We start from the raw sequence: 13,117 nt of genomic DNA on the forward strand, positions 1-13,117 counted from the left end.
TTAGCTCTCTCCATCACTGTTTCCCAGGGTGTGCTGGTCAACAAGATACTCTGCCAGGCCAGACTCTAGGTGCCCCATCATGAACAAGTTGGCTACATAGTCACCCAATTCTTTGATGGATTTCACTGCTCATTTAGGTAATGAGTCTCAATGAAGTCACACAAGTGGGGTCGTTCTTGTCAGTGGCCAGTTTGTGCGGATCCAGTACTGACTGATTCATGCCTTTTTCCAAATGTAAGGCACGCTCCACTGCATTCAGCCCGTTCTCCCAGTCATCACATCTGGTTTCTTGATATCCTGAAGGAAGATTCGGCCACCTTGTTGGTTCTGCAGCTTCATCAGCTTCTCAGCATGGTCCCTCTCCTTGTGAGATTGGTGAAGAAAATACTTGGGAAAATTCTTCAAAGCATCATCATAGGGGTTGAAGTAGTAAGACATGGACAGGTAGACGTAGGAGGAGTAGAGCTCCAGGCTGATCTGGCGGTTGATGGCGGCCTCTGAGTCCTGGTGCACCCGTGAAGGGGATGTGGTTCTCCTGGTGGCGGTTGAGGAGACGCTGCGATGGCAGGGCTCTGGAGCAACGCTAACAGGTGGAGTGGGAACAGTGTTTCCAGCGCCTCGCGTATCACCGTATTGCTACATTTTATTCTATTCTCTCTTACCAAGACAGACCCGTCATGCTGAAAAAAAAATGCTGACAATGGACTTTGAAATGTCATGTTTTTAAGGCGCAGTGGAGTGTGGATTATTTTATTAAACTAGATGGCAAAGCACTGCATGCAGTGACCCTACAGCTATGCTGAAATACACTACACATCCACATTACCAGACCAAGCACTCGTCACAGGAAATATTCCCAACTCATAGGAAAGCAACGGTCAGAAAAATCAGAAATGTTAAAACAGAGTATTTTGTCAAGTTGAATTTCTTGACAAAAATAAAAAATGAAAATGAGGCTGCAGACAAATTCAGTTTCTGAGGGGCTCATTTGTTAGCCAAGGAGGAAAGCCATTTATGGACAGTGAGTTAACTAAATCACGTTTGACTGCAGGAAAGATTGTGCAGAGAAAATGAACTTTAAGACTCTCAGCCTTTGGGCAAGAACAGTTGTTCCAAGGTTAAGCACACTGGGATCGAAATCTGCAGTCACTTAAAAAACAAGGCCAATTATTTGAGGTGGTTTCCTTGGCTCCTCATGGGTAGACAGACGTTACTGATACGGCCCGGTTGGGGTTGTTTATTCCAGGAGTTGCAAGTGACTCCACCCACGGAACAACTAACTACAGGGAGCGTATTTAAAACAAGTTGAGGAAACGTTAACTGGTCACAACGTGGAGGAGGATCTACCAACGTGTGTTAATCCCTGGTGGTAACAGTATGTGTGGGCAGGAAAAGGCTTAGCTGGACAAAGTTACAAAGCTTGTGGAAATGTAACATGTTTAAAGCCTAAGGCTTTTCCTGATATTACTCAGCCACAGATACTTTGCGGAAAGTATTTGAATCACTCATGGGTTTTTGAACCAGTAATGCCAGCGATGACCTCCACTTTTCTGATGGACTTAGCTGTGAACTTTTCTCGGAAATAAGAGCTGAGTACCTTGAGCAGGAGCAGCGGTGACATGTGCTCCCTGGAGCAGACAAGTACCCGGATGTTAGGGGGGTGAATCGTGTCCCCTGAAAAGATAAGTTCAAGTCCTAACCCAGTACCTGTGAACGTGACGGTTTGGAAGGAGGGTCTTTGCAGATGTTGCCAGTTAGCCTTGCCACGAGGTCCTGCTGGAGTAGGGTGGGTCCTAGTCTTACGTGAGTCCTGTCCTCATAGAGGAGGAGATGCAGAGACAGGGACACAGGGGAAGGCATCGGTGTGGGTTCCCAGTCAGGCGGGCCACTCTGCTTCACGGAGCCTCAGCTTCACACCCTGAGAAATGGGAGAGCAAGAGGGCAGGAAGCAATGCCTTGAGGGCTCCTGGCCCACACCTGGGGCCCACGACTGTCCACCTGGCAGAGCTCCCACACGCCCACCAAGACAAGGTCCAGGGCGGCTCTCTGCTCCGCTGCCCCCATTGTGGGGTGGCCCAGGCCTGGCCCAGTGCCGGCCATTGCTCTGGGCAGGGTACACCCATGCATTCCTGCAGCATGAGCAGCCGCCCCTCCCAGCTACCTGGGCAGGCCCATTTTTTCCCTTTGAGAGCCCCAGAGAGTGCCGGGCGCTAGACCAGCCCCACTTCCCGGCGGTGGAAACCGAGGCAGAGAGGGACCGGGCTCGGTGGGTCAGCCTGGAAGGTGAGAGTCACCACAAGGCAGGGCCTGCCAGGACACTGGGAGGGACCATCCAGGTCTAGGGGGCCTGGGGGCACTGGGGCGCCTCCCCAGGGAAACAGCACCTCCCGGGTACTGAGATCAGCATTCAGGCCCCGAGAGGTGACTGTGACCTCATCTGTGTGCTGCAGGGGTCCGAGGTCACAAGCTTGGGAATGTGCCTGGGAGTGGGCATTCCTGGAGGAGGTGAGGGCAGGGAAGTCTCCGTCAACACCCCCATTAACCCTTCGGCCAAGCCTGTGCTGGGTGGGAGCAGGGATTAGCCGGCGGCTGGTACTGGGACCCGCCTGGGGATTTGGCCTGGGCCAGCCCCAAATCACACAGCCTGGGGAAGGGGGGCACCCCCTGGTGCCCTGTCCACTGCAGATGCCCCCTCCTTAGGTCTCCACTGCGTGGGGGGAGGGGCGAGGCCTCCCCCTCCTCCGAGGGTGATGGCTTGGGGTCATCTCCGCCCCCAGCCCTGGGCCTGCCGCTGACACACTGTGACCCTGGGCGGGCTCCGGCGTCTCTCGTGCTTGGGGCAGACAAACTGACCTGTGTCCAAGACCCACCCCTAAACCCGTAATCCGCTCCCCTGCCTGCCCTCACCTGAGAGGCCTGAGGTTGGCAGAGAATGTGGTCTGACTTCTTTGCTTTCACTGGAGGGACAATCCTTGGGGAGCGTGGTTGGGCTGGGGTGGGAGGTTCTGCAGGTGGTGGGACCGGTGGGCAAGGAAAGAACCTCAGCCAGTGTGTCCTGAGCCACCTCCTTCTCCCACACCGCTCTGAGGAGCTTGAGGTCCACTCAGACCCCAGACTCCACCTGGGGAATAACGAGGGATTGCTGTTGCCCTGGTGGCAAGGCAGGGTGGAAGAGGGACAGGGCCGGTGCTCTCTGCGGCCAGGCCCCCTCCCCCTAGCCCCAGACAGGGCTCCAGTCTATCCTGCTCCAGGGTATGCCCAGAGCCTGAGCAGGGCCCACTGCATAGTACCAGGCTCTCAGTGAGTGACTGAGGGGACGTCGGTCATGGAGGAGGGTGCAGGGCGGCCGTGTCGGAGTCTCCTGTGGTCTAGGGGAGACAGCAGGGAGGTGCATATTCCATGCTTGGCCATGCCCATCGCAGGGGACCCTACCCCCACCCCACCGCCCACTTTCTGGTTTGGAGGTCGGGTTTTCTCTGGCCTCTCGAGGTCTCTGCAGCCCCAGGAGCTTCCCACCTTGGCAGAGGCCTGGGGACAGCAGGGTGACATCTGAAGGCTGTGGTTGCTCCCCAAGATCGCCCCACCCCCGGCGGGTACTGGGGTGGCCCAGGAGGCTCTTTGCCCCTGTTTGAAGGATGAAATCCCCTCCCATTTCTGAGCCCTGGGCGGGGCAGGCACCAGCCTAAACAAAGGTTTAGGGGAATGGGTCCCCTCTACTCCACGCAGCCACAGGCAGTGCCCCTTCTGGCCCTCCTGGGAGAGGAGGGGCAGTGTAGAGGGTGGCTGGTCTCCTGCAGGCCTCACCCCCCATGCCAGGAGGACAGTTCTCCTCCAGGGAAGGGCTCCTCACCCACCCTGACCCACAGGCCCTGAGCCCCACCCTCAGAGAGTACACACAGAAGCTGAGGGTTGCCCCCCATGTCTACCTCTGAAAATGAAGCCCACAGCCCAGTGTGGCTCCAAGGGGCTGGAGCTGGGAAGGGGCGACCCTTCTCCACACCCACCCCACCCCCAGGGCCTTCTTTCTTTCCCCTGCTGGGAGGGGCTCCAAAGGGAACCCAGGAACAGTCCCCCTCTCTGGCAGGCGGCCCTGCCCACCCCACTCTGTCCCGGGGTGCTGTTTGCTGTAGGACTCCTGTTCCTACAAAGCCAAACACCTGCAGCCAAGGGCATGGGATGGGGGGAAGGCAGGGCTGCACCGGGGAGGGGGCCACCCAACAGCCCAGCCCCTAGCTGGGAAGCACAGTGCGCCCGGAGGGGAAACTGAGGCTGGCCTGGGCAGGAGGTGGCCTGTGTCCTCACACTAAGATGGAGATGTCCACCCACCCGCCGCGGTCGGGGGAGGCCGTGGCACCGCCCCCTGCCCTGGGCACTCACAGCGGGGCAGGTATGACTCAGGATGCCTGGGGCAGGAGGGGCCGCTCCCCAGAGGGGACAGGCTGGCCGGGCAGTGGCACAGACGCTGTGGCAGGCGCCTCGGGAGGTTCGTCCTGGATTCCCTGTGGCCCCATGGGACCTTGAGCGGGCAGGGCTCGGCCCTAGACACACACCCCCAGAGGGGTGTCCCAGGCCACAGTATGGGTGGTGGGGGAGTCTGGTCCTGCCCACGGGGTGTCAGGGTCACTGTTCCCACAGACCATGACTTTGCAGACTGGGCCCCATGGGACCCCCACCCACTGCAGCCTCGTCCTTCTCCTCAGCCTTGGTGAGTAAAGGGAGGGGCTGCTCAAGGTGCTGGGCAGCCAGAGGGGGTCGGGGCAGGGTGGAGGGACTTTGGGGAAAGGCTATGCCCTCCCATCGCAGCCCCCCTCCTCTCAGGCTGCAGGCAGGGATCCAAGTTCCCCCAGCCATCGGCCAGTGTTTGAAGGTGTCGCTTCACCCCTGCCCCCACCCCTAGAGGTGGCTGTGTCTGGCACCCTCCCCGAACTGCCGCACCCCACTGTGTTGGAGGCTGAGCTGGGGCAGTGGGGGCTGACGCCAAAGCAGGGTGTCTGTGGGGCTGCCTACTGCCCTGAGCAGCTGAGTGCCAGGAGGAGGGTGTGGAGGTGGGGCTCCCTTTTGGGGTCCAGGTCCCTGCCCCTGGGGTGGGGTGTGTCCGGGGTTGGGGACCAGATTGGGGCCAGGATTTGTTCCCTCACCTCTAGGGTCAAGGCCTGGGGCAGCCACACCCCAGAAGCCCCGGGCCCTCTTCCCAACCTCACACCCCTTCCTGTGCAGGGTGGGTGTTACCTTCTGGGGTCCAGACTGCAGAGACAGGACAGGTAAGGCCCCTCAGGGGGTGTGGGGGAAGGTTTCATGGGTCTGGGAGGGGGCCCCTGGCCCTGCATGTCATGGGTGAGGCCAGCCTGTGTTCTCTCTCTCTCTCTCTGTCACACACACACACACACACACACACACACACAGAGTTACACACGCAGCCACACCCAGCTACATAACCCAACAGTGCGAGTCAGGTGTAGCTGGGCCTGAGGTACCACTGGCCGGAGGAGCTGGGTGCCCTGCAGGGGCTGCCGCCCGTGCCACACCAGCCGCTCCTCTCAGCGTTCGCCAGGTGAGACCCCGCCCCACCCTGCTCTGTCCTCAGGACGTCATGGCTGCCCGGCTGCAGCGTGACCTCAGGGACCCACGCTGGTGGCCCCCTATGCTGTCTGCTGTCCTCCCGAGGGCCTGGCTGGCCCGACTGCGGCGGGACACCAAGGACAGTGAGCACTGTGCCTGCTTGGGGGGAGGAGCCGGGGCTCACCTGTGTGTGGGGGGACGCTGTCAAAAAAGCAGCCCACCCCCACCTCGTCTGTCCCCCTGCAGAGGAGGGCTGCCCCCCGGGGATGGAGGTCCTCGAGGTGGACGAGATGCTGGTCTTCTACTCGGAGCGGGAACTGCAGGGCTGTGTGGACGCTGCCCTGCTGGCCGAGCAGCTGGGCCGGGTGGATGCCATCCCCTTCACCTACGAGCAGCTCACTGTTTTCAAGCGCAAGCTGGACAAGGTAGCTGAGGGTGCGGGCTCCCACCGGCCTGCTGCCCCCCCCGCCCCGTCATCCTGGGGGAGGCCACGGCTCTCACGGCCCCTCCCCCATGCAGACCTACCCCCAGAGGTATCCCGCCAACGTGGTCCAGAGACTGGGCTCCCTGTTCCTGCTGGTCTCACCTGAGGATATTGGCAAGTGGGACGTGACGTCCACGGAGACCCTGAAAGCTCTGCTCCAAGTCAGCAGGGGGCAAAAGGCAGATGCCCAGGTGACCACCTGCCCTGGGGTGTGCAGGTGGGGGGGCACAGGGTGTGAGGGTGTGCGGGTGGGGGGGCACAGGGTGTGAGGATGTGTGGGGCAGGGGCCACCGGGTGTGAAGTTAGGAAGACTGGGGGAGCACAGCGTGTGTGTGTGTGTGTGTGTGTGTGTGTGTGTGTGTGTGTATCTGTGGGAGGGCACAGGGTGTGAGGTTGGGAAGGCCAGGGGTGGGGTGCAGGGTGAGGCTGTGCAGGAGGTGGGGGGACAACACGGTGTGAGGCTGTGCAGGCTGGGGGTGGGTGGTAGGCCTCTCTGTGCCCCAGGCGCCTCAGCAGCTCCTCCCACAGGTGGCTGCCCTGATAGCCCGTTATGTGGCTTGTGGGGTCCAGGTCGATGAGGACACCCTGGCCACCGTGGCCACCCTCAGCCCTGCCTACCTCTGTCTGCTCAGTCCTGAGCAGCTGGAATTCTTGCAGCCCAACATCCTTTGGTGAGTCCTCGGGCACCGGGGCGCAGTGGGTGTACTGGGGCCGCGCTCAACGCCTGGCCCCATGCTCCCTCCAGGGAAGTTGAGCCCAGAACCCTGGAGGGGTGCCCCCTGCCACAGATGGAGGTCCTTTACACGAAGGCCCAAGTAGCCTTCCAGAACGGGACTGGGCCCAGCTACCTGGAGAGGATCCAACCCTACCTGGGTGAGCCTGGGGCCCTGGCGGACGTGGGGGCCGCAGCTCCCTCCCCACCTTAGAGCTGCCCACTGGCGTCCTCGGCCCCCAAGTGTGTTTGAACTGAGACACCATGGTGGGGCTCTGTGCTGCCGAGGGGCACCCTGACCTGCTCCGGCCATCCCACCTCCCCCCCGGGCCCGGAGCACTTCTGGATGAGGGAATCTCTGTGGGAAGTGAGCAGGGGCTGGGGGGGCGGTGTTCTGGAGGTGTCTGCGGGGCCTCACACAGCCTCAGGATCCCTCTTCCCACACGACAGGGGGGGCCACCACAAAGCACCTGCGAGCCCTCAGCCGGCAGAACATCAGCATGGATGTGGCCGTGTTCAAGGAGCTGTGGACAGAGGCTGTGCTGGTATGGCCAGACGGGGGCAGGCGGGGCGGTGGTGGGTGAGGGTCTGGCCCAGATGGGCTCCCCAGGCCAGGGGTGCCGGGTTGAGGCTGGACTTGTGGACGGGGAAACGGGGCAGGTCTGGGCAGTTGATCACAGCCTTGTGGGATAGAGGGAAGGGGATGCGGGGGCAGGAGACCCTGATGGTCACCCTGTGGGGGGGGTCTCCGGCAGCCCCTGACGGTGGCTGAAGTGCGCGGGCTGCTGGGGCCGCATGTGGTTGACCTGAAGGTGGAGGAGCGGAACAGCCCGGTGTGGGACTGGATTGTCCGGCAGCGGCAGGAAGACCTGGACACGCTGGGCCTGGGGCTCCAGGGCGGCATTCCCAATGGCTACCTGGTCGTGGACCTGGGTGCCCAAGGTGGGCGTGCGTAGCTGGTTGGCTTTCAGGGAGGGCTGGGTGGGTCTGCCTGGGCCCCTCTCTGCACAGAGGCCCTCTTGGGCCCCTGCATCCCTGGACCTGGATCTGTGCTGGCCTCACTCCTGTCGCTGCTCCTGGCTTCGGCCTCGAGCTGTGCTGCCCTGTACGCCTCGCCCCGGACCCGCTGGAGCCCCGCCTGCCACGAGCAGGCCGGTCATGTCCACCCCACACGGAGAGCCTCAATAAATGGCGCCACACTCCCCCGCAGATGTGACCTTGGTGTTGTGAGTCCACAGATGGGGTCAGAGCATGACTTTGGGGCTCCCTGGGTGCTGGAGGGCCTGGCGGCTGTGACCCCACAAATGCCCTCTCAGCTTTGCGTGTGGCCTTCTCCAGCCCCCCACTCACACTGGGAAAGGGGCTTTATGAGTGGGACTCAGCAGGGTGGGGGCCAGTTGGGGCCTTCCTGACACGATCCACTGTCCTGAAGGCAGGGACTTCAAGGGTCCTGTTCCCAAGCCCCCAGCTGAGATGTGTGTGGGGCCACAAGGGCTGGGTCCTGGCCGAGGGTCTCTGTGCTCCATCCCTCCCCCCGCCAGCCCAGAGCAGAGGGACACAGGCGGGGAGAGAACTTGAACTTTATTTACACCCGTCAGCAGAACTGGTGACACCGAAGCCCCCTGCCCAGGTCTTCCTCCTGGAGGGGCAAGGAGGATCCAGGCAGCCACGGTGCCTCAGTCCAGCTCTAGGTCCTGGAGGCCGGGGGTGAGTGGGGGCCGGGAATGCAGGCCCCCCAGGTCCCCTGGCCCAGATTTGCCTGTGAGCCCTGTCGTCCCTGTGTGCACTGCCCGTGGGCCTGGCCGCCCTGGGGCAGCACTGTCCGCAGTGTGGGCCCCCGACGAGCAGGCCAAGGTGGGCTCAGGGGCGCCCAGTACAGCAACCACAGAAGGCTGGAGGGCAGGACCAGGGCGAGTGGCAGGGACCCCAGGAGTGTCTAAGGGCTGCCTGCAGTGGACACGGAGGGGTGCCTGTCAGTGTTAGCCGGAGCTGCCGCAGCCAGCCCTTCCTCGGGCTCCCAACCCAGCCCTTCCTGAGGATGAAGAGGGCGAGCGAGGCCCCCACCAGCAGCCATTGGCAGGACTTCAGAGTGTCCCCGCACTTTCTGTTGTTCCAAGAGCTTGGGGTGGGGTGCTTTTGCCCCTAAATTCCTCAGGGGGCAGGGACAGTGTAGCTACTGTGAACGAGGGGGCAACATGGGGTGGGGCGCCAGAGGGCAAAGCAGGATGTGGGCAGGAGACCAGCGACGAGGCTGCTGTAGGCCCCGGGTAGGGGCCACCACCAGGGGGATGCCAGAGGGCAGCGGGGCGTGCGGGGCATACCTGAGGTGGGGGCCTCAGCGCCGCTCCCGGGCAGGCCTGAGGGGTGGGCTGGGCGGGGCTGCCGGGGCTGGGTGTTTGGGGTCCCCCTGGACATGAAGGCTGGGCCGACGGTGCTGGCAACATCAGTGTCCAGGCCCAGCTCGCCCAGGGCCGAGTGGTTCAGGCTGCGGAGCCAGGAGCTAACGGTGGGGTGGCTGCGTGCCTTCCGTAGGTCCCCCACGTTCTGACCCAGCAATGTTGTCACGTGGTCCACACTGAGGCTCTGTGGGGGAGCAGGTGGGAGACAGGGAATGGAGGGTTTTGTGGGGTCAGCGTTGGGAAGACCCACAGGGCAGTGTTAACCAGGGATACGAGTGTGAATGGTGGGGAAGGGGCAGTGGAGCCAGGCTGCAGAACGAGGCTGGCCCACACTGTCTGCACGGCTGACTTGGAGGGGACTCGGGGGCCTGTGCCCTGAAGCTGGAGCTTCAGGGACTTTCCTGCCCCCTGGGCAGCCTGGGGCCCACCTGCAGCACCCGGGGATTGAGGTTGGTGAAGGTGTCAATGTCCATGCGGACGTTGGCTTGGGCCAGGTGCTGCAGCTCCTCCACGGGGGCACCGCCTGGGGTTGAGAAAGCAGTCAGAGGCGAGGGTGAGGCTTCGGGGGAGGGTACTGCATGCAGGTGGCTCACCGGGTAGGGGCGCATGAAGCGGTAGTAGGTGGCTGCAGTCCTGGTGCCACCGTAGGCCTCGCGGGCCTTGGCGTAGAGCACGTCCTTCCGGCTCTGTGGGCAGGCGGAGATATCTAGGGCCCCGGCCAGCCTGGGGAGCAAGACCCATGAGCAGGCCAGGAGCCCCTGCCTTCCGGACACCTGGCCTGGCCCTTGCTGCCCTAGCCTCAGCTCCCCCTCGACCTCTGTGGTGGGCTGGATGGCGTCCCCTCAGATTCACATCCACCAGAACCTCAGCATGCGACCTGGTTTGGAAACAGGGTCTTTGGCGTTGGGGTTAGTTAGCATGAGGGCGCATTGCAGCACGGTGACCCTAATGCAATGACTGGTGTCCTTGCAAGGGGACACACAGACGGGGAGACGGGGAGAAGCCATGTGACACGAGGCAGAGACGAGTGACGCGGTCACGAGCCCAGACAAGGAAGGACCCTCTCCTACAGCCTTCGGGGGAAGCTCGGCCGGGACAACACCCTGAATTCAGGCTTCAGCCCCCAGAACAGCGAAAGAATAAATTTCTCTTGTTTCAAGCTTCCCAGTTTGTGGTCCTTTGTTACGGCCGCTCCAGGAGACTAGTACACCCTCTGGATGGCTGCCCCCCACCCCCAGCCTCAGTTTCCCCTTCGTAGTCCTCCTTGGCCTAGGGGTGGAGCCGACTCCAGCCTGGTTCTCTTAGCTGACTCCAGAGTTGCATGGGCCTCTGGGAGGGACTCACGGACAGGGCGGGGGTCTCACCAGAACTCGGAGGGCTGGATGGTCTGGATCTGCCGGGGACTCATCCAGCAGAGGCGGGAGCCCCCAATGGCCATGAGCAGTGGGCTGGTAAGCGTGCCATTGTGGTCCAGGAACTTCTGCAGGACAGCCTGCGGGTGGGGCGGGGTCAGTGGGCCGGGCCCAGGGCAGGGGGCTCAGGGGGTCCCACCCCGCTGGCGCACCTCGGTCTGGTGGTTCAGGGCCACGTCTGCTGCCAGGGGGGCCAGGACTGTGTCTCGGGACATGATGTTCCCCTGGCCAACTTCAACGTCCGAGTACAGGTAGACCAGCGAGGTGATGTGCCGCCGCTGGTCCTCGGGGATGCCACGTGGGTAGATCTGCAGGGGGGACGGGCCAGGGATGGGCCAGGGACAGGTCAGGCTGCCCCTGCCCTGAGGCCCCATCCTGCCACAGCCTGCAGAGCTGGCCCCACCCACCTGACCCAGCTCAGCCCTGACCATCCACCATCCCCCACCCACCTGACCCAGCTCAGCCCTGACCATCCACCATCCCCCACCCACCTGACCCAGTCAGTCCTGACCATCCACCATCCCCCACCCACCTGCCCCAGTCAGTCCTGACCATCCACCATCCCCCACCCACCTGACCCAGCTCAGCCCTGACCAGCCACCACCCCCCACCCACCTGACCCAGCTCAGCCCTGACCACCCACTGGCCCCACCCACCTGGCCGAGCTTGGCCTTGACCACGCGCTGGCACTCAACAGGCAGCGGGTGCTGCAGCAGGGGGTCCAGGTTGGCCCGGAGCCCGCGGCTGCCCAGGCAGGACTCGAGCTGTGGGCGGTTGCAGTGCACCAGGAAGAGGCTGTCCCGCAGGGTGGCTGCCGTGATGTCACCGCGGATGCAGGCTCTCCCTGTGGTGGTGAGGCCAGGACTTCCGCCTTGACCCCTAACCAAGAATCTAGGCCAAACCATGACTCTGGCCTCAACTATTAACCCCAGCTCGGCCCCCAAGCCTAGCCCCACTGAACTCTGGTCTCCAGCCCAGACCCTGCGTTGGTCTCATTCCCTGGGCGCAGGTTTCGGACGTCCGGGAGCAGTCATCTCAAGCGTCATGGGGAGCCCCGAGCAGAGGAGGCGTAGCATCACAGCCTTGGTGGCCACTGGCCTGCGCCCTGCCGGGGCCTCGGGGATGCCATGTTGGCCTGGCCTGGAGAAAGCCAGTGACCAAGCGCCTGGTGTCACGAGGGCCAAGCCGCCCCTCCCGGTATGCAAACGCTGCGCTGCGGAAGAAGTCCAGGCCCACAGCCTGGGGGGACGGGGACGGTGGCTCGGCCTCCGGGGCCACCAACCCCCTCTCTCCACAGGCAAAAACCCTGGGATCCTGGGCACTGTCTGGTATACTACTCAGGCCCTGGGGTGACCGCCTGCTGGACCCTAGGCCTAGGATAGGCTGGGGGACAACCATCCAGGATACCATGTCCTACCTCGGGCACCTGCGTCCACAGCCGGGGGCTGATGTGGGTGGCCAGGTGTCCCCGGGCCTGCAGCCCCTCCAGAGTCCAGGAGCCCGGGGACCTGGTGTGTGGAAAGGGAGTCTGTTGGGGCCTGGGGTGCTGTCCCAGTCCCACGGCTGCCGACCCCTCCTGAACTGCTCAGACAGCCCAGCTTCCCCCCGAGCTGGAGTCCATGAGACGGTCTGTTCGCAGGCCGGCCCTGGTCGGGATACTTAAATTGAGGGGCCCAGAGCTGGGGGTCCAAGAAGCTGCTGCTCCATTCCCTAAACCCTGTGTCCCTTGGACTGCAGGGTCAGAGGAGGGCTCAGGGCTAAGGTCAGAGATCAGAGGTCAGTAGAGCTGTGAACATCAGTGACCTCCTCAGCCCACACCCAGGCTGTCACCCCCTCCCATCCCCAAGGACAGGAGCCCTGGGCAAGTGTGGACCCGGGGTGCCTAGAGTAGCAGGGTGTCCCCCACAGCCCCCACCCACCCGAGTGCGGTCCTTCCGCTGGCCAGCAGCGTGTTGAGGGCATACTGCTGGGCGGCGGTCAGCCGGGGGCAGCACTGCAGGTTCTGCAGGATGTGGGGGTCAGCAGCCACAATGCTGGCCACGTCCATGTCGCACACCAGGCTCCCGAGAAGCAGCACGTCTGAGGCGCTGAGCCGCTGGCGGGGCCCTCCCTGTAAACGGCAGGTCAGCGCTGAGCCAGAGATCTGGGGTCCCCACCGCACCCTCCTTGCCCGGCCACCTACCAGACAGTCCAAGGCCTTGCGCTGCAGGGCGACCCTCTGGTCAGGCAGGTTGGCCAGCAGCTCCGTGTCCCCCTGGCCGGCATGGCGCGTGAAGGCGTGGCACTCGTCGCCCCTCACCTGGGTCAGGCTGCGGGTGGCAGGGGGTCTGCCGGGGAGGGCGGGGCTGGCCTCCCTCCAGAGGGGACGCCTAGGAGAGTGGGTGTGGCGGCACAGGGGTCTCCCCGGAAAGGGATGTGGCGGGAGAGACCACGCCCTTGGTTGGCGGGCTCAGCGAGGACGCCCAGGAGAGACCACGCCCCGCCCGCTCTCAGAGGGGACGCCCAGGAGAGACCACGCCCGCCCGCTCTCAGAGGGGACGCCCAGGAGAGA

The 13,117-nt window shown here is 63.2% G+C and overlaps 2 protein-coding genes and 1 pseudogene across 2 annotated transcripts in view; 1 reads left to right on the top strand and 2 right to left on the bottom strand.

Annotated features, from left to right (window-relative positions):
• LOC101342319 (ferritin heavy chain pseudogene) lies at positions 1-679 on the bottom strand (annotated as a pseudogene).
• Positions 680-4,308: 3,629 nt separating this feature from the next.
• MSLN (mesothelin) lies at positions 4,309-8,333 on the top strand. The gene is made up of 11 exons (XM_004373370.1): positions 4,309-4,387; positions 4,898-5,037; positions 5,585-5,702; positions 5,806-5,984; positions 6,079-6,234; positions 6,548-6,714; positions 6,789-6,916; positions 7,206-7,300; positions 7,511-7,697; positions 7,767-7,910; positions 8,188-8,333. The coding sequence occupies exons 1-11, from the start codon at positions 4,309-4,311 to the stop codon at positions 8,331-8,333; spliced, it is 1,539 nt and encodes a 512-aa protein (XP_004373427.1).
• A 98-nt stretch (positions 8,334-8,431) lies between these two features.
• Positions 8,432-13,117, bottom strand: part of LOC101342827 (mesothelin-like protein) — a 14,485-nt gene continuing 9,799 nt past the window's right edge. Inside the window, 10 exon segments of the mRNA XM_023728538.1 lie at positions 8,432-8,702; positions 9,037-9,338; positions 9,583-9,877; positions 10,519-10,646; positions 10,719-10,874; positions 11,223-11,404; positions 11,676-11,805; positions 11,984-12,074; positions 12,486-12,672; positions 12,745-12,875. Coding sequence (XP_023584306.1) covers positions 8,432-8,702; positions 9,037-9,338; positions 9,583-9,877; positions 10,519-10,646; positions 10,719-10,874; positions 11,223-11,404; positions 11,676-11,805; positions 11,984-12,074; positions 12,486-12,672; positions 12,745-12,875 — 1,873 coding nt within the window.

This window comes from Trichechus manatus, unplaced genomic scaffold (assembly GCF_000243295.1).
Source record: "Trichechus manatus latirostris isolate Lorelei unplaced genomic scaffold, TriManLat1.0 scaffold00024, whole genome shotgun sequence".
In the NCBI taxonomy this organism is placed as follows: domain Eukaryota; kingdom Metazoa; phylum Chordata; class Mammalia; order Sirenia; family Trichechidae; genus Trichechus; species Trichechus manatus.

What these genes read in the sequence shown, in the direction of transcription:
- MSLN (XM_004373370.1), top strand. Translation starts at nt 4,309, where the DNA reads ATGGAGATGTCCACCCACCCGCCGCGGTCGGGGGAGGCCGTGGCACCG. An exon ending in GGGCACTCACAGCGGGGCAG is followed by an intron (nt 4,388 to 4,897) that starts GTATGACTCAGG and finishes CCCCACCCCTAG; the next exon opens with AGGTGGCTGTGTCTGGCACC. An exon ending in GCGGCGGGACACCAAGGACA is followed by an intron (nt 5,703 to 5,805) that starts GTGAGCACTGTG and finishes GTCCCCCTGCAG; the next exon opens with AGGAGGGCTGCCCCCCGGGG.